Source organism: Chelonoidis abingdonii, chromosome 3 (genome assembly GCF_003597395.2).
Source record: "Chelonoidis abingdonii isolate Lonesome George chromosome 3, CheloAbing_2.0, whole genome shotgun sequence".
In the NCBI taxonomy this organism is placed as follows: Eukaryota; Metazoa; Chordata; order Testudines; family Testudinidae; genus Chelonoidis; species Chelonoidis abingdonii.
This window is the reverse complement of record NC_133771.1, coordinates 212,470,111-212,491,055: the sequence shown is the minus strand read 5'-3', so window position 1 is coordinate 212,491,055 and position 20,945 is coordinate 212,470,111. Positions and strand designations below refer to the sequence as shown.

General features: G+C 40.4%; 1 protein-coding gene across 3 annotated transcripts in view; it reads right to left on the bottom strand.

Moving 5' to 3' along the window:
• RIN2 (Ras and Rab interactor 2) overlaps positions 1–20,945 on the bottom strand; it is a 106,131-nt gene that overhangs the window by 72,508 nt on the left and 12,678 nt on the right. For 2 of the 3 annotated variants that reach the window (XM_032795897.2, XM_075064506.1), the window contains exon 2: positions 458–550. In XM_032795897.2, the coding sequence (XP_032651788.1) occupies positions 458–514 (57 nt within the window). In that variant the 5' untranslated portion in view covers positions 515–550. Of the gene's footprint in view, positions 1–457; positions 551–20,945 lie in introns of those variants that run through there. The other variant, XM_032795898.2, reaches the window with a different exon arrangement.

Here is a 20,945-nt window from a genome sequence, read left to right as displayed (position 1 = left end):
AGGTGGTGTCTGTGTGTGTGTATAATGTGTATTGTCAGTAGCAGATGCAGGGAAAGACACGAGAAACCTTTATACAGTATATAGCAAAAAACACACAAATGAAAGGATTGGACTTCAAATCAGACCTCAAAACTTATAAAATGAGACACATAGTAAGATGCTTACCAATTTACCAATAAAGCGCTCTACATATCAAAGGCTGTTTGGCATATTCGGCAGCATCAGTTTCACATAAAGCTATGTGCTTTTTGTGTTTGTATTTGTCTTGTTCAATTACAAAATCCTAAACTGCTGGAAGACAGGATAAACTTCCAACTGTGCTAAGGCAAGTTCTCGCAGCATAGCTTTGTAAAAGTACCAAGGTTTTCTGCAGCTGGTAGTGAGATTATAAACAGCCATACTTTTCGAAGCAAACGTGTCTTCCTAATTATTGAAGTAAATCAGATCTTCCTTTTACCTTAAAGAAACTTCCTCTCTTTTCCAGACAACGGGCTTCCATTGTCACAGACAACATCTTCCCTGGGAAGACTCCACTGAATGTCTTGAACTCCTAAAAGTAGAGACATTTTTAAAGGTTAGTCCAGTCTGTAGGAAATTCCTTTCTAAGCCACAGGAACAGTCACAACAACAGTGTTGCCAAGATCTTTTTCCGTCAACAACATAGTGCCATTGATTTCCCACCAAAGCCCTTACATATCCTTTTTGTCTATTATTTCCTATAAATTGCACTGCTTCAAAAGACAGCTACTAGAAGTTCCGTTTCCCTCCCCCCTTCCCCTTCACAACTGATCCTGTAATGCTCTCTGAGAGGATTTTAATGCACTCATTAAAAAAGAATGCTAAAACATAATGATTGCTTTGTTTGTTTGCTTGATGTCAGTCTGAAGTACAAATAGAACAAATGTTAGATGTCACCACAATCCGCTCCCAAAGATTACAGCTTTAATGTAGCTGATCAGAGAAAAAAATAGCAGCAGCAAGGGACAGAGAACAAGCTACTGTAAATATAAGGGGGGAGGGGGAAAGGAATCCTACTTTAAGACAATGAAATAATCATTAACCTTGATGACCCTTGCATCAGAGAAATGTATACAGGGGATGCAATTATAAAGATATCACGTTTTCCCATAGCAATTACAAAGATATCACCTTTTTCCATATCTGAATAAAATGTGATTCACTGAATATAATGACAGCACAAACATATCTATATTATATGCATTTATCCATAAACACACTTAGCTGATTAGCAATGTTTAAAAAACAGTCTCAATTGATTCAAGTTTGTATTTCCTGCAAACAGTCCTGAACTAAACAAAGGCCAAAATCTGCAGTCTTTAGTCATCATTTTTCATCTTAAATTAAAAACTCATTCTCCTCCTCCTCCCCCTCCCTCTCCAATTTCATTAAACTACATTAGTTTATTACATTGGAGTTTTCACCTAATTATCTACAAATCTTGTATGTGCAAAATGTACCATACCACAGAAAACGTGACACTTGTTTGGATACAAATGCAAATGAAAAATTGAGTGCACCGAATAGCTGCAGTTTAAGTCTGAGTGAAAGTAGCAGCTGAGCCAAAAATGTCTGCAAGAGCTTTAAAAAAAACAAAACAACCAACAGCCACTCTTGCTTTCCTTTATTGGCATTATTAGAAGGAGCCAAAAAGGGCAAAGACCAAGGTTAAGGACGAAGGAGTAAAAAAAAATAATAAGCGAGTGACTAAAAAGACTGGAGAAGCAAAAGATAAAAGACCTACAAAAGAAGGAGAGGGAAAACTATGAGCTAGAAGAGGAGAGGGAGAAAACGGAATATTTTCTTTCATTTTAGCATGTAGCAGGAAGCTTACCATTCACCCCACCCTGAACCTGTGCCCATTTCTAGAGCTAATCTGAAAGTGCAGAACATTAGAAGAGGTGATCGTTTTTCACTTCTGAGGTGCGGCCAGAAAGAAAATATTAGGGCTGGGAAACTCAGGAACGAGCCTGTTTTCAACAGACTTTCAATCTGATTTTGCAGACTGCAGAGGTTCAGATAAGAGTCTTGAATTCTGTACGCCTAACCAATCTGACCTCAAACTCCATTGGTTTACCAGGCTACTTTTACACTTCAAAGCGGAGGTGTACATTCCAGTGGAAGGAGACATACCCATGTTAGCTCTGATCTATTTTTAGCACTGTAGCTTGAAGTATAGCCGCAGCAGCATGAATATTGGGAGGGGCTAGCTGCCCTGCTATGCACCTAGTGTCTTGGATGGGATGGTACCTGGGGAGGCTGTCCCTTCCCACCACTTGTGCCACAATGGCTACACTTCTGTTTTCAGCATGCTAGCTCCATCAGAGCTGGCATGGGTATGTCTCCTTGAGCTGGAATTTACACTTCCAGCTTGCACTGTAGACATACCCTCAGAAGTAGCTATAAGCAGGTACTCTCAAAGAGACGTGGTCAACTTTTCTAATTTTAAGAGATTTAAGTTTCTGACAGAGCTCTCTTTAAATAGTAAGGCCTAATTTGTTTTGTTTAAATTTCATTATTTATATTTCCTGGCTGATGCTAATAAGGGTCTTTTTCAGTAAGGAACTAATGAGTGATACTTGGACTAGTCACTTAATCTCTCTGTGCCTCAGTTCCACATCTGTAAAACGGGAATAAAACCTCTTCCCTTCTCCCAACCTTTGTCCCTCTTCTCCATTTAGATAGCAAGAGACTGCCCCAAAGAGTGTACTAGGTACATGTACAGCATCTAAACACAGTGGTCTCAGCTGGGGCTTCTAGGTGCTACCATCATGCTAACACTGCCACCACCACCCCACACACATACACACCCCAAACGTATTTAGGAGCTTTGGAGGAAAGATCAGCCCCCAAGGTTTTGATCATGCTTTGTCTCCATGCAGGAGTCTGGGATATCCACGAAGCACAGAAGGGAGTTCTCAAGTCTCCCATCCACCGTTCAATGCCCAAGGAATCCTCTTGCTCTCAAGCTCTGTGTAGGGATCCCAGTAAACAGAGAGACTCTTCCAACCTCCAATTCAGCGGCTTGTCTTCACTAGTGAGTTAACACGAGGTATAGCTCAAGAGTTCTCTCTAACTTGTCCGCATGCACGCATACCTCATCACTTGTGTGTACTGGCTGTAGTAAGATTAGTTGGTTGGCATGACCATGTGCATAGGGCAGACCTCAAACGAGCTTCTCATGAGAGCTGCTAACTTGATCTGTATGTAGGGTGGATGCAGTCTAGCACCACTATACAACAATAAAGTGTTGTTCATCCTCCATTACCTTCCCACAACCACTAGGATCCCTTGCCTCTCTCCTTTTCTTGACATATACCTCTTTTCTGGTTTTATGCTAACATCCCCAAAGAAGACATCACCACAACTTGTAGCCAGCTTGTTAGAGGCAGACATCAAGGTACTGAATGATTTCTGGTGTAATGCTACCAGTGCCCACAAATTTGGGAAGAAGAACAGAAGTGGCAAGCTCTATGATGAGATTTCTAAGAAGCTCACCGAGCTGAGAATTCAGCGTATGGGACCACAGCTCAGGAAGAATACCAAAGGGGTTTAGATACTCTACTAAAAGGCCACAGATCATATCCCAGGCTGGTAATTCCCTGCTGACATGCCCATATTACGATGAGGTGAACTGCACCATTACCAGCACCCCAAGCACAGACCCCAATATCACTCCGAAGGGTTTACAGGCTTCCATCAGAAAGGTGGATCAAGTGGAAGAGCATGATCTGGGGCATGTATGCAAGTTTCACTCAGTCATCCCCACAACCGCCCATGGGACACGAAGTGCATGAGGACCAATTAACTGCAAAACTAAGCAATAGATCCTCTGCTGGACTGACTGCAATGGAGCTGCACCTATTTACAGCAGCTGAGGATTTGGCCCAAAGTACATAAACTAAATAAAACAAATATTTATTTCCTCACTATCTTCCTTCAGTTACAGTCATCTTAGGGGGTTCCCGTAACAATCAGAGGTAAAAAGAAATGAAGACAGAAATGCAATTTTCAAGTTGGTGTCCCTTTAAAAGACAGCATCAAATTCATCGCCCATGCAACATCTCAGACTTCAAGAGCCTTACACTGGGGATTTATGAGCTATGTAATTTAATTACACATTCCTCTCTACACATTCACATAAAAACTGTCTCATTAATAACTTCATTTGTAAGAAACAGCCCTTTCACAGGAAAATCTAGTCTTCAGTTTTACTGTACCAGATGTATATCTATGTACAGCCCTAGTACTACCAAAATAAGACTAAGCCAAGATTTCATTTTTAAATACATTTTATTTCTACAAGTAGCAACAGTAAAATTAACGTTATAAGATTTCAAACACACACAAAACAAATATGTTACAAATACTAAGAAAAAGAGCAACATTTACAGTGTGACGATCTATAAGAGGTTTTTAAGGTCAGGCTTGACAAAGCCCTGGCTGGGATGATTTAGTTGGGGATTGGTCCTCCTTTGAGCAGCGAGTTGGACTAGATGACCTCCTGAGGTCCCTTCCAACCCTGATAGTCTATGATTCTATGAAACTATTAAGCCTAGAAGCGCAGGTGTTAGATTCAGCATCAGTAATAAACAGCACCTGGAAAACAAGATAACTGCACACTTTTCTTGCTCAGTATTTCAAGGCTGTACACTTTTGCATGGCTGCTATTGTTACTATTATTTGTATTAAAGGTAACACAGAGGCCACAACTGGGATCAGGGTCCCATTGTGCTCAGTAGTGTACAAACAGTGCTCCACAGATCTTACAGTCTAAACAGACAAGACAAAGGGTGGGAGGAAACAGAGACAGGAAGTGACTTGCCTTACCACCCAGGGTAACACATCAGGTGAATGACAGCACTGACAACAGAGCCCAGCTCTCCCGACTCCCAGTCTAGTGCACTATTTATTAGCCTCTTACTGCATCCCTATAATATCCAAATGCTGTTGATTCACTTTATTATATGTATTTCAGGATTCAACTACTGAGCTGCTACAGAGAGCCTCACTGCAGTAAACCAGTATCAAAGAAATGGATCACCTCTGCTTTCAAGGACTTTATAATAAACAAATTCCCAATAAGGTAGCTGACACCTTCAAGTGTACTGGAAAACCCAAGATCAAACTCAGTTGATTCTTCTTCAACATTTCCCCCAAAAAACTGACTCAAAAACCTTCTGTTAAACCAATTACAGTACTCTTAATTCCTCTTCCAGAGCAGTCCCTTATCCTCTTTAGAAGACTTTTCTAAATAATAATAATAATGTATATTTCCTTTTGTGCTTCACGTTAAAACAGAACTTCTCAGCTTCAAATACGCCTCTCTATTCAAGATCCAGCACTAAGGGCAACTTTATACATCAGCCAAACCCTAGTTTCTGTGAAAAAAACAGACTCCTTAAACTACATCCATTCCTCCTTTAAAATATCCTGTTTCGTCTCCTCAGTTGCAAGAGCTTCATCTGTCCAGCGTAAGCTCCATGCATACTCTAGCATTTCACAATGAACTGAGTCACACTTGATCATACACATTTATCCAAAATAAAGGTGTAAAACAGACTGAAGTAGGTAAAGAACAAAAGCCTTCAGTTTTAGCAGTAGCAACTGCTTTTCTCCTAAAACAATAGCACAAATGGAACCGTATAACCAGGAGATTAGGAAAGAAGTCTAATGAATTCTGGAAATAAAGCACAAGTTTTTAAACAGACAGTAATTCACCATTGGGACAACTACATCACAATTTTAAAATCAAAATTAGATATTTTCTAAAAGATCTGCTCTAGGACTTGTTTTTTGGGACGTTCTATGGCCTGCGCTATACAGGAGGTCAAACGACATGATCATAGTGATCCCTTCTGGCCTGGGAATCTATGAATCAATATTTTAGTGCAACACTGTGAAAACCAACAAGCAAGGAAATGATCCTGTGGCTGTTCTTATCAACAGGTAAATGCAACAAGAGAAAAAGGTTTCCTCATTAAATATTAGCCTCATATTTTATGTCCACACTGCAATCAATGGTATGATTTTGCAGCTCATGCAGGCATAACCTCACTAGCTTTAGTGAAGGTACAGGCTTCAGCCCTGGCTCAAAATGCAAGTATGTACCCCTGGTTCCAGGTGGGCTTGTTCAGCAGACCCTGAAGCCCACCACTACCTCTTCACTGCTATTTTTAGCCACACTAGCTAAATTGTTGGGCCTATGCAAGCTGCAATCCCACTGCCTAAGGCCTGGTCTACGGCGTGGGGGGAGGGAGGAGGAAATCGATCTAAGTTACACAACTTCAGCCATGTGAATAATGTAGCTGAAGTCGACGTACTTAGATCAACTTACTGTGGTGTTTTCACTGCAGTAAGTCGACTGCTGCCACTCTCGCAGCAGTGGAGTGCAGAGGTCAATGGGAGAGCACTCAGGGATCAATTTATTGCATCTAGACTAGATGCAATAAATCAACTCCCACCCGATCTACTGCTGCCCACCAATCCGGCAGGTAGTGTAGACATAACCTTAGAGACAGAGTGTGAAAAAAGATCTGGAAAGCTTCTTAACTGGTAAAAAACATTGGATTTTAATGAAACTTTAAAAAAAAATATTTCCAGTGCTAAGATGAAGCAAGAAAAATTTTGGCTAAAATGCTGACGTACAGGGAGAGTTGTAAGAATAGAAGTGCCATTGTGACCTAAGGCCCCAATTCAACTAACCACTAACAGCCTAACTTTAATCACATGCTTAAATCCCATTCACTTTAATAAGACTTAAACATATGCTTACGCGTTTTGCTGCTACGGGGCCTGAGTGATAGCACTGCTACTGCAATTCGATAACACTTACCTACCTACTTAGGTTTTAATACAATTGCTCCCATGAGCAATAAAGACAAATACACAAAGTTACATAAACATTTATCCCTTAGCCCTATTGGTAGGAACAAGCTGCAAGCTACTGTTTGTTTTTATGTGAGGCGTGAAGATGCTGCTGTGTGTGAAAGAGTTAGTGCAAGAAAGCTAAGTGAAAGAGGTAAGTATGCCCAGTGGTCTGTGATGGGATCGGATCTGAGCTACTGCAGAGAATTCTTTCCTGAGTGCTGGCTGGTGAGTATTGCCCACATGCTCAGGGTTTAGCTGATCGCCATATTTGGGGTCGGGAAGGAATTTTCCTCTGGGGCAGATTGGCAGAGGCCCTGGAGGTTTTTCGCCTTCCTCTGCAGCGTGGGACATGGGTCACTTGCTGGTGGATTCTCTGCAGCTTGAGGTCTTCAAACCACAATTTGAAGACTGCAATAACTCAGACATAGGTTAGGAGTTTGTTATAGAAGTGGATGGGTAGGATTCTGTGGCCTGCTTTGTGCAGGAGGTCGGACTAGATATCATATTGGTCCCTTCTGACCTTAAAGTCTATGAGAGGTGGGTTTTGAATTTAGCTCAGAATATGCAGAAAGTAGTAGGTCATGCTTATTTCTTTTAGCAGCAAATGTCATAACCTTGGGTCCAGCTCCTGCCAGTTTGGGTCTTCCCATATTTCTCAACAGTATCATTTTGCCAGTGCAGTGAAGCTGTCATCAGGTCATGGTCTCTAAAAAGGAACCTGGTCTCCCAAGGAGCCAGGGCCAGGACCGGGTAGGGCTTTGAACTCAGAGTCTAGTTCAAGGTCACTATACTGATTTTCAATCAGGAGAGATATTATCAGGTTGTTTGTTCCCAATAACCTAGGTTGGCCAACAGATGAGTATAGAATACATGTATTATTTATTTATTCAGCATTCAGAATGTAGTTCAGTGCTGTACAAAACACAGATGCTGCCCCTGCCAGCAATAAGCTTCTATCTAAATTAGACACAGGGAGTACACCCTTACACTTGATTCTGCATTCAGCTCTGCTAGTACAGATGTCTACTAAAGTCAGTGGGGGCTCTATGTTGGTAAAGGGGTCCGTACTAGTGGATCTGATTGCAAAATCAGGGCCACCATTTCATATATCCATAAATCATTTTTGTAGATACCAACTTAACAAGGCTACCCCTCTGATAGCAAAACTAATAATAATAATTATAAAAATAAAAAAGCCTATCACAAGAGAGAGTGGAAAATTTCTGCTATTTTCCCTAAGACAAAGGTCAGAAGTCTCAGTTACACTAAGGGCCAGACAGCGTAAAGGCGCCTTAATGTAAATGAGAAGCAGGAAGTGGCAGCTTTGGGGGAAAAAATGAGTTCAGTTTTTGTAATGCAGAGCTTGAGTGGGTGCTGGGATATCCAGGAGAAGATGTAGTTTATGGCACTGCATTTCTTAGGAATCAACAAAGCAGATATTTTTTCTCCCCGCCCCCTCAGCCCCCATCCAGATTTTAGACAGCCAAAGGAAAGCAGTACTTGTAATTGTGTAGTCTAGCACAAGGGTTCTCAAACTGGGAGTCAAGACCACTCAGGGGATCGTGAGGTTATTACATGGGGGGTGGGTCGTGAGCTGTCAGCCTCCAGCCCAAACCCTGCTTTGCCTCCAGCATCTATAATGGTGTTAAATATATTTCGAAGTATTTTTAATTTATAGGGGGGCAGGCACACTCACAGGCTTGCTTTGTGAAAGGGGACACCAGTACAAAAATTTGAGAATCCCTGGTCTAGCAGAAGGAAAGGAGCCATCTAGGAATTATGGAACTTGCATCTGCATCCAGGAATCACAGAAGATGTCAGTGATAATATCTGCCTCTGTTTTTCAGGAACCAACAGCTCTATGGGTTACAATGCAGGTAATGCACTACATACTTTCACAGACACGAAAACAGCAAGATTACCGATTCTACCTTCCAGCTGAGTAGACAAGAGGTACGTACACAGATAGTTTCCATTAATTATAGTTACACACTAAATGCTGTTCTGCTCTGAAAAATGCCATTGAGCAATTCGGCTTATTGCATGTCTCTACTTTCCAGACCAAATGTACTCTGTTTGAAATACTTCATTTTTTTCTCTTACTTGCCAACCCCATAAACTCACACTGAGATCTGAAAATCAAACTGGGATTTTCCCTGTGTGACCATCATCCTCAGAAATACAGATTCTGCTGCTCAAACCATCTCTGCAGTTACACTTGTGAAATCCCCTGGTCTTCAAACATGCCCTGAGGAACACATGTGCAGCCTCAGTCATGGTTCAGCTGAATATGACATAGATGTAACAGAGGGCATAATTTGGCTTATAGAACTTGGATTCCTTGTGACAATCCATGAGAAGGAAAGAATGTAGTTTGGCTCTCAGATCCTGGAGTGAGATTACAGGACTAGTAGTTAAAAACAAAACTAACTTTGCTAAGTACGTTGATTGGATCAGGAAGTTACTGAGAAAAACAAAAATGGAAACTTATGTTTAGCTCATGTCAAGAGCCATAAAATCTGATTGAAGCTATACAGTAGACAGAGATGAGGGTTTATATTTATTTGTTTAAAAGGCATTTATAGGGATTTTTTTTTTTTAAACTGAGTCTGAAAAAAACCCTTATGAAAGAGTAAAACACAATTTACTCACGTATTTGAGTATCATCTCTGCAGGCTTACTTTTGTGTTGGGTAGTAAGCAGCCAAAAGAAAAGCTCAGCCCTTTTAACGAGAGTGGTTATAATGATCTGATTCATTCTGAGTGTTGGTACACTATATACAATTAGGCACTTATTACATTATACGCAATGTATGCATATTTATTACATTTTTTAAATTGTGTCAGTTAAATATGGTTCTGCTCTCTTTCATACCAGTTTTTGCCAAGGGCAACTCCATTGATTTCAGTGAAGTTACCACCATATAAAATTGGTGGAACACAGAGGAGAATCAGGCCCAGGATGTTTACAATTCCTCCTTTTCCTCACTGAAACAGGCACTTTACACATTCAGATCGGGCTTAAAGGCAGCCTGAGAGCAAACAAGCTTTAAACTAGGTGTAACTATCATTCACTCCACCTTTCTGGCCCTTGTACATGGCTAAAAGCAATGTTAAGAGAGAGTCTTAGGGTAAATGAGAATTCAGGCCAAAAAATAGATTTGCTCATATTATGGAACAATTGCAAAGCAGAAGCTTAAAAGCCAAGACATGCAAATAAAAGTTAAGCAGACACCTGACTGTTTTGCTGAATCAGATATTTCTAATTTCAATGCAGAGTGAATTTTTCTACCTGATGTAAAAGGACTGGTGCCCCTACCATCCATACTGACTACAATCTCAAAGTGGTATCTAGGCCTAACCTACACTAGGAAATTTGGTTGTTTTTGCTATGCCGGTCAGGGGTCTGAAAAATCCACACCCCTGGGCAGCATAGTTAAGCTAATTTACATGCCTGTATAGTCAGTGCTAGGCCAATGGAAGAATTCTTCTGTCGACCCAGCTACCAACTCTTGAGGAGATGGATATGTTGACTGGAGAACCCCTGACATCAGCATAGGTAGGGTCTACACTGAAGCACTACAGGGGCTTGCTGTGCTGCTTTAGCATTTTAAGTGTACAGGAGCCCTTAGTTACGTAGGAATGTTGGAGGAGGAGGAGGAATAGCAGATTAGAATGTTCTGCTTTAATGTCTTGTTCCAGGAATTCATGCAACACATTAATTATACAAAATATATTAATAAGGAATGCAACAAAAAGGTGCTGAGTTAGTTTGCTAAAAAAACCCTAATCTATTCATCTGTGTAAATGTGTTGTTTTTAAGAAATAAAAAGTTAGTCCTAATCTGAACAAATCTGCATGTCTTTTGAAAGCTACAGGCTATTAAAAGGTTTTTTAATTAAAAATGTAATATTAATAAAAGCAAAAGTCCACTGAGTTCAGAGATTTTTTTTTAATTTAAAATGCTTCCAAATACCAGTCAAATCCTTTAGTTCTCTTTTCCTACAAAAATGAAGCAGTTGTCACACTGTAGCTGTGAAATGGTGTCCAATTTAATAATCTTTTCAATGAAGAGTGTTAATGAAGGCCAGAGGAATCTCCCTTGGTGCCATGGAAACAATGACTATCAATAAGTTAGGAAGGATTAGATCTTTATTGACAAAAGTCAGTAAATATCTACTTCATTGTACATACACAAACCAACAAAAAACATTTCCATCAATAATACCTGAAATTTACAGATAGGCAAAGAAAGAAAAATGATGCTTCTGATTTCATGGAGCTACGCCATTTTATACCAGCTGAGGCTTTGGCCCATTTTATGCGACAGACACACCCCGGAACAGTACTGCATAAAGCTCCAATAGTTTCAGTTAACAAATTACATACATATGAGCTGTATTATCTAATTATACTGAACGTGTAGTTTATATTACCTGTGCCGAGCTACTGAACCCTAGCTAGTTAGAAAATGTGTATTCGCCTGAATAGGAGACCCACCTGTGAAAAAAGTTAACTTGCTAACTCCACACAGCTCCTGATCCAAAGCCCATTTAAATCACTAGAACGTTGTACTGTGGTTAGGGTCCTGTATTGTAGATAATCCCAGCAAGGCAAACTCCAACATTTGTAGAATCCATTAACTCTGAACAGAGTCTATTCAGTACTTTTTTCTAGTATTCAGGTACTTATGGGGACATATCATGCCTCAATCAGTGCATCCAACTCCCACTGATATCACTGGAAACTACACACAAGAACAGAGGATAACAGAGCCCTACCTAGTTTTCTGAGTCTAGACAGACCAGCCTGGAACGCTACACAACCTAGTCTAACAGTAACCGAAGTCAGAGTAATCCCAAAGCACACATCCAGGGAAGAGTAGGTCCTGTACTTTCAGTTTTCACTGTTATTTATTAGGCCTCATTTAGCATCCCTCACTGGGAAAATAAACTCATTTTTAGGACCATTTTCATTTTTGCCCTGTGCTTCTCTCCCTTCCACATCCTCCTTCATGTTTCTCTCCTCCTTTCTTCTCCCTACCCTGCAGGAGCTACCAATTCCTGGAACCTGTGGGTTTATTGAAACCGAGTTCCCCATCCCATCTGATACAATGACCAGTGATGAAATCATTAACAATAGCAAGTAAAGTGCACGCATTGGCTTTGGAGTTAACACCCCAATTAGATTAATGGTGGAGCTGATGAGTTCACACCCCTGCAGTGCCCTTGTTTCAGGCTGTCTGCAGACTCACGAAGACAGAACTGAATTAGGGCATGGCTACACGGGAAACTTCAAAGCGCTGTTGCGGGAACGCTCCCGCGGCAGTGCTTTGAAGTGTGAGTTTGGTCACGTGCGAGCTCTGGCAGAGAGTTCTCCCAGAGCTCCTAGTAACCAACCTCCACAAAGGGATTAGCTCCGAGCTCCCAGAGCTCAGAACCTGTCTACACTGGTGCTTTAAAGCACTCAGACTTGCTGCGCTCGGGGGCGGGGGTGATTTTTCACACCCGAGCCAGCAAGTTAGAGCCTATAAAATGTAAGTGTAGACAAGCCCTGAGATACACTCACTTCATATTTGCAACCTTTCCTTTGACACTATGAGAGTTAGAAACTTAAAAAAAAAAAAAGCAGATTCCACTGAATCGAATATGCTACAGGGAATGCATAATTATATCAAACAGCCCAGATCCATAAGCTAGGTATCTGACAGCTCTGAACTAAACACTGAAGCAATGGAGAAAAATGCAGGGCAATGCAGCATTTGATACTGGAATTTCTTTTACTGTTACCAAGTAACAATTTTACTGTCAAACTCAACTACCACGCCCCTGGCTCACAAAGATCAGGGGTGAGATCTTCGGCAGTGCTCAGCACTGACCTAATTCTTCTACCTTTGAAGACAACATTGAGTGCTTTTGAAAATCCCACTCTAGATCCCATTTTTGTTACTTACAGTTGTCAGGGTAGAGACAGTCTTTTTTGTTGTTGTTGTTGTTATGTTTGCACAGTGCCTAGCATAATGGAGCCTCTGATCCATGACTCGGGCTACTAGGAGCTGCTGCACTGCAACTAATAAATAATGATTGTTACTCCCTGCCATGGAAGAATATCATCAACTATAAGGGCCAATCCTCAGCACGTGCAGACTAGCATAGCTCCATTGAGGTCACTGCAGTTACAATTGTTTACACATCTTAAAATCTGTCCCCTTGCCTTCCATTTATCCAGTGTCTGGTTATAATATAGTAGCTGAAATATACTCTTCACCATCTCACTACAGAAACACATGCTGGTTGTCGTAAGTATTATTTATGTACCTAGTAGGCCATTGTGAATCACCACCACATATCACATCAGAGCAAGAATGTTACAGCAATAAAGGGTTTTTTTAAAAAATTAAATTAACAAAATGCTAATAACAACCCCAGCAACAAAGCTGCACTCAGTTTCAGTGAATTTTTTTTCTGGGGGTTAAATTAAAAGCTCCCTAGCTTTAAGAAAATGTAGGCGAGATACATTTTTCAAACTCTTTTTAATGAGAAGGAACATTTCTAAAAAATCAGATTTGCTCTACAGGGTAAATCAAAAGACAGACTAAAAACTTCAGATTGTAATCACATCATACGAGCCTCACACATTTTATTTCCCATTTTCTTGGTGCATTGCCCCAACTGCATTGCCCCATCTAATCCACAAAGCCCTAGGTTGTCTAATTATGATGTCCTTATCTGGATGTTGGCAAACTTAAATTCTTCCTTTTGAAATTATTTCCTTTTGGAGCTCAGCTGAAGGCCTTGTTTAAACAGCACATTGATGCAACCAAACACAGTATCACTTTGAATATCTATCAATTAAGGGCCTCAGTATGAAAACTAACTTTGGTGCCAGGATTTCAACAGACCTCTTAACTCAAACGTTGCATTGTGTTAGTACAGCTGTATCCCCAAGCAAAAGTAAGAGAATTATATTAAAAGGATTCCAACTTCCGTCAGTTTTCTGACTGCAGAAAGAGATTATATTCATTCTTTCAAATTATGCAACTGTCTTATGCCCCTATGTAAGTGCCCCTTTACTCCCCTGCATGAGGTACCTGCATCACAGATCGCGGAAGGGGGAAGAGCAGCTTCCATGAGGCAACTACTCTCCTTCCTGGGCAGGTGGGCAGTTAGGGGCAGGCACTGGGCAGAGCCTTGACTATAGTGATGTCACATATAACTTCCCTCCCACCTCCTCCCACACCAGGGAGGAAGCAAGGACCCTGTTCCTAGGGCAATACAATTACATGACTCTGCTCACTTTGGTCTCATGGTAATTCCACAATCTAGCTTTAAGTGATTACACAAATAATACTATCCTAATACCAACAGTTTAACAGTTCCTATACTCTCTTCAGGCACCTGTATATAATTGCTTACCTAAAATTAAATTCAGCACTGTACACCATGAGGTATATATAGATACACATACAGACAGGCACAAAATCAACAGTAATTTTCTATACCCTCTATTTTACACATACACACACAAACTTCAAGGAACTAAAAATAGAGAACATAAATAAAATCTACTCAATGTAGTAAGTAACTTATAAGGCAGGGGTAGGCAACCTATGGCACGGGTGCCGAAGGCAGCATGTGAGCTGATTTTCAGTGGCACTGAAAATTTTCAGTGGCACACTGCCCAGGTCCTGGCCACCAGCCTGGGGGGCTCTGCATTTTAATTTAATTTTAAATGAAGCTTCTTAAACATTTTGAAACCTTATTTACTTTACATACAACAATAGTTTAGTTATATATTATAGACTTATAGAAAGAGACCTGCTAAAAAGGTTAAAATGTATTATTGGCATGCAAAACCTTAAATCAGAGTGAAAAAAATGAAGACCCGGCACACCACTTCTGAAAGGTTGCTGACCCCTGCTATAAGGTATATAACAGGGATCAGCAAGCTTTGGCATGTGGGAAAGCCCTTAGCAGGCCGGGCCAGTTTGTCTACCTGCAGCGTCCGCAGGTTCGGCCAATTGCGGCTCCCACTGGCCATGGTTCGCTGTCCCAGGCCAATGGGGGCTGCTGGAAGTGGCAGCCAGGACATCCCTCGGCCTGCGCCACTTCCCACAGCCCCCACTGGCCTGGACCTGCAGACGCTGCAGGTAAACAAACTGGTCCGACCCACCAGTGGCTTTCCCTGATGTGCCGTGTGCCAAAGGTTCCCGACCCCTGGCATAAAACCTATGGATGATCATATTTTTAAACCAATCTTTAAACCAAGTTGTTAAGTAACTTTCCAGAACTGACACAGACGTCCTCAGATTACAGTGTGTCATTTCTTGTCTAAGCCTCCAAAGAGTCATCATTTCCTGTTGTCCTTTGACCACAAAATGGCAACAACTTCAACCTAATAAAATCAAGGACCAGAGACTAGAGGTGTAATGAAGCATACATCCACAGAGCAGCAGCAGCATCCTTACACAAGTGTGTGCCATCCAATGGCCACAGCATATTTGTCTGAAGAAAGGGAGATTCAATACTGTGCTGAAGACAGGCTCTGTAAGTAATCCATTTTATTAATTCTGAGAGCAGGAATGGCCAATATGTTACTCAAGCATTAAGGTCAAAATTCTCAGAAAGAGCTAGTAATTTTTTGGTGCCTCAGTTTCTAGGTACCCAACCTGGGACATTTCAAAATGTGGCCTGATTGTCAGAAAGTCCAGGGCACCCACCACATGAAAAAATAAGGTCATTTTAAGATGTCTGAGCTTGGACCTTCAAAAATTCAAGCCCCCACAAATTGCTATTTTCTTTTTAAAATCTTGACCTAAAATTCCCATGTACTATCTAGTTAGCCTGAAAACACTTTTAACTATTTTTTTATATTCATGTCCTTTCTTGCCCTAATGTCAGGAACCCAGTAGTTCAACTCAATCGAAGAGATGACTTATAGCACTCCTTATGTTTGTATAGTGCTTAGTAATGGCCTTTGGCTGGTTCTCAATGAAGACAATTCCAATACCAGTGTTAGGCCAATAGTGAATGATTTTGAAAATTCCACACTCCATATATGATTGACTTTCAGGATTGTTTGTTTACATGAAGTAGCATGCAGTAAAAGATACTACTCCTATGCAGGAGAGAATTAGATAAGCAACCCTAACTTTGTTATCTCCTGACTTTTGAGTGCTCAGAAATGCCACCTTTACATTTTCAACACATACATACACACACAGACGTAAAAGATAGCAAAGTAATTTGAAAAGGCTGCTTAGATGCTCTATAGTATTTCAGTGAAAAGAAAACATGTATCTTTTAGCCATTTCAGTATTTTTAAGACTATTAAATATATTTAGAAAATTTGCATTTAAGTTCACACAAAATAATTAGTGTTTAACGTTTTTCCCTTCTGCAAATTTATTCTGATGAAAACATCATATTTTTAGTTATTACTTCTTGCTAAATTATGGAGATTAAGAAAGTGAAAGATTTTTCTGTTTGAAGTGGCTAATACAGTAGAGGCGAAACCCAGTGCATTTAAGACACCAGAAAGACTCATATTGATTTCCATAGCCACTGGATTGGGACCCAAATTACAGTGCATTAAACAGCTTGCACAAAAAGCCAATGAAGCATCTAAGCCACTAAACTGTCATTCCAAATTAGATTTTAAAATAGAAGTAGTTTATAGTACTCACTCGTTTTGTTGCATGCAATTTCTTAGTGTATTTGCTACAATTAATTGTGCATCTGGACTTGAGCACAGCATTAGAAGTTGAGGTAATGATTTACTAGAAGGAAAAGGTAAATTCTAGTTGTGTTACTAACCTTGAACTGTCTTATGTAAGACATTCTAAGAAACTATCTTTTAGAGTTTTAAATAATTTGGCTCCCATTACTCTAACATTTTACTTATGAACTGGGGTATCACCTGCTTGTTTTAAAAAAAAAAAAAACAAAACCCAGTACTTTCAGAATCTTTATTTTTCGAAGAACTCCCAGTATAGAGCTGGTTGCCCCTTTATTGCTGGCATGCAGCTTGTCCTAGGAACACAAGTTAATGTTCTTGTTTTAACTGTCATATTGGTTAAAGTTTAATATCCTTTGTCAGAGTATAAGGAACCATATGGAGGAAGAGAGGAAAGAAGATCCAGTGGGTAGGACAGAGGCCAAGACTTGGGAACCTGCATTTGAGTGGTCTGCCAAAGATTTCCTTTGTGAACTTGGGCAAGTCCCCAGTCCCACTGTGTTAGTTTCCTATCTGTAAAAACAGGGATAATAGCACTGTCCTATGTCACAGAAGTGTTGTGAGGATAAATGCATTAAAGAATGTAAGGCACTCAGATATGGTGTTCTGGGGCCCCTGTAAGTACCTGCAGCAGACAGGCAAATACAGGAAGGCAATAAGCAGGAGGGAAAACACAAGAACAGTGGGCTGAGGGCAGAGAGCAAGACCAGGAGAGACCACAAGGAAGAAAGGAGAACATAAAAAAAGATGGTTGTGCCTAACTGGGAACCCTGTTCCAGTAGGAACGCTGGAGATGAGGATAAGGAGACAACACGTGACCACCATACAACAAATATAAAGTCTCTGATTGCATAATAATCATTAAAAAAGGAACTCTGGGCTTCTACACCACCATATATTATTAGGCTCTCTTTCACTACAAGCAAGGGCTACACCCATGACGGAAATGTCAAGAAAATGAGTATTTCCTCTCCATTTGACTTACCAGGAGCTTCACACAGATATGCTTTTATATATAGCACTGGAGTGGAAGTAGGTCTTGAGTTTATACTTTACAAGTGTGTTTATACAGAGGAGATAAGAAAGCAAAGTACAGACCTGTATTGTCCAAGTCTGCATCCCATCCTTGATTTTTATTTAATTGGAGGGAAGGGAGGGAAGTAAGAATGAATTCTTGAATGAAACCATTGTTTCTTGCCTTCTTTCTGTAATTCAGTTTTTCCTATGATACTATTGCATGGTGTCACTTCATTTGCATAGCTCAATGGAATTCACATATTTAAAACCCTGATAATTATTTTATAAATAATGCAAAATCTATTAAGTTGTAACTTTATGTTTATATGCAAATGAAAATATTTTGAGGGCCATTGTGGTAAAGGTGAAATGGAAATAAACAATCTATCTGGGCAAATACAGGATACTCTGTGCTTGTGCTCTCTGTGGGACAATGAACTGGAGAGGGCAAACATGGCTACTTAATTCCTGTGAATACGCTCTATGGAGGGCAAAACACCTAGGATGAAACCCTACTCCTACTGAAGTCAATGGAAGTTTCATCAGACTGCAGTGGGGCCAAGATTTCACCTCTAGGAGTGATCGCTCCATATTGTTTGACTTAATACACCTCTACCCCAACATAACGTGACCCGATATAACACGAATTCAGATATAAACACAGTAAAGCAGTGCTCCAGGGGGGCGGGGCTGCACACTCCAGCAGATCAAAGCAAGTTCAATATAACGCAGTTTCACCTATAATGCAGTAAGATTTTTTGGCTCCCAAGGACAGCGTTATATTGGGGTAGAGGTGTACTATACAACAGTTTGAACTTACTCCTGGGAATAAAAATCTTTGTATTAATAGTACTTCTGAGGAGTAAGCTTTAAGGTGGCACTGCCCATGGTTTCAGAAGTAGTTCAGAAAGGTAAAACTCACTAGCTTCACCACTAGGTGAGAAAACATCTAATATCTGACCAATCTTTGAAGAGACATCAGCAGAGAGAAAATAATTTTCTATTTCTTTGGTCTACAATGGATAGCTTTATTAAGCAGTCACAGCTATTTAGTTATTCTTTCCCCCAAAGGAAAACATTAATAGAAATTTGGCAGTTCATCCAGTAAGTGGTATGTGAAGCAGAACATGTATCTTAATTTAAAAAAAATCAGTAAAGATGGAATGGAATGGAATGATACTCCCCCGCCCCAAGAATGAGAATAGACTGAACATTTTGGACCAGCTGGAGTAAATGTTTGGAAATGCTTTGACTTCAGAAATATCATGGCTGAATTTTCATCATGTCTGTTGGGAAACATTATTGACTTTGAATTCTCACACGCAGTTGCTTTTTATTGGCTCAGTTACAATTTACTAACTTTACTGGTATAAACTACAGAGTCTCCAGCAGAGACAACCTGGGCCTGTCGATAGTGGGAGGGCACAGTGAGAGCAGTGGCTTCAGCAGATGTTACTGAGCATGTTCAATCCGTGTGAACACGCTCAGTACAAGCCAAGCAGCAAACTGGGGAGAACATGTGACCCCCATGTGACCCCACACACACACGCGTTGCCTCTGGTCTCGGGTTTTTTTTAGTTCGTGAACAATTGTGCATGAAATACTTCTAACAAAAGAGATCAGTTGTTCTTCTGACATCATAACCTTCACTTCCTATCCAGAAAGTTAAGGCATGGATATCCCTCATTACATGAACCACAAATAAAGTCCTCTATTCATCCCCACCACCCACATGAGACAGGATTTACAGACAATTTTCACTTATTTTCTCATTGAACATTTACCTATAAGATATTTTGCAAAAATACCATCCTCTCCTTTTAGTCCTCTCTTCTGCAGCACACTCTTCAAAGCTGCTGTCAATTCCTCTTGCAGATACACTGTATAAATACAGTGAGTCATGAAGTTTAGTACCAGGGAAAAACACATTTATGACTCACTGACTGACAGAAAAGGTTTTCATTGGAAAAACCACAGACATGAAACAATAGTGTGTAAATATCTCAATATGTTCATTTTCCGCTTTATCACACACGAAGATTGCTGGAGACATATACTTTATCTAATGAAAACAGACTTTTATTTTTCCACAGAATAACAAAAAATCCTCCAAGTAAATTTAATAGACATTAATGAGAGCAGTCCTAAAACAGAAGTCTAAACACACACAGCTTTGACTGTCCTATATTCAGTTAGAAGGCATTGGGGATATGCTGGTATGAAACATTCTGTGTCAGATAACTACTATTATTTGGCTTCACTTTGGAACAGGACCAGCTTGGTGATGTGAGTAAGCCACACAGAGGAATAAAATGATCATAATACACTATTGCTCCTCCCCTTAAAGTGTACCAGTCGCAACAGGGTATTAAGATCCTTTTAGGAAAAAGTACAGTCTTGCTCAGAATGCGTAATTTGTTCTTGAATCACACTCTCTCATCTAAGCTATGGAAATAAACAGGGACTGAGCCATGTACAGCATTGAACTGACTCACAGACAGGTGTGCCAACGTACCAAGCAGGATAATTCTCAAAGCACAACCATTTTCTTGTCCTTTCAGTGAGGCCAGCTACATATCTCAGTGGATGAAGCCTCTGGGAAAAAAGTTTTATTGGCCCTTATTTCTCGTCCAACGTGTTTAGTGCTCCAAGATTCTGAAGTTCTCCAGAATGCACTCAACATACCACTGTTTTGCTGTGTTAAAGCAAACTTTACAAGTACTCAAGATTAATGCAAACTTTTGCTTTAAACAGAAACATAGCTGCAACCTGGACAATGACACAGCAAGGCACTGCACCACGTATTGAGATTACAGGGGGTTATATATCACCGGAAAACAGAAACAGACTATTTAGTAATGTAGGAAAATGGCATGGTATCCTGTGGAATCTTTTTGATAGAGTGTTATTCTCTCTAGGTTATGACCTCAACTACCCTTCTTGAATAATTCATAGCCAGTATTATAGAATCCCCTTGAGTTTTGCCATCCCTTCATGTTTCATAGATGCCTGTTCTGTCACGGTTCTTCCCTGTACTCAACACCTGTCCTCCTGCACTTTAATTTCTCTCCTAGCCTATGCTGGATACAGATACATGTGTATTCTTGAGATCCCTACCAGATGTCTTTGGCAAACACCAGCGTCCCTTGGCACCTGTCAGCTTTCCTCCAGCTCCTAGTTTGAATGATCAACCCTGTGAAACCTAGTCAGTCAACTGTCTGTGCCAGCACTCTGGTTCCACTTTGGTTAAGGGAGATCTCTTCCTTTCCTAAATGGTTCTTCAGTGCCTTATACATGTAACTTCTT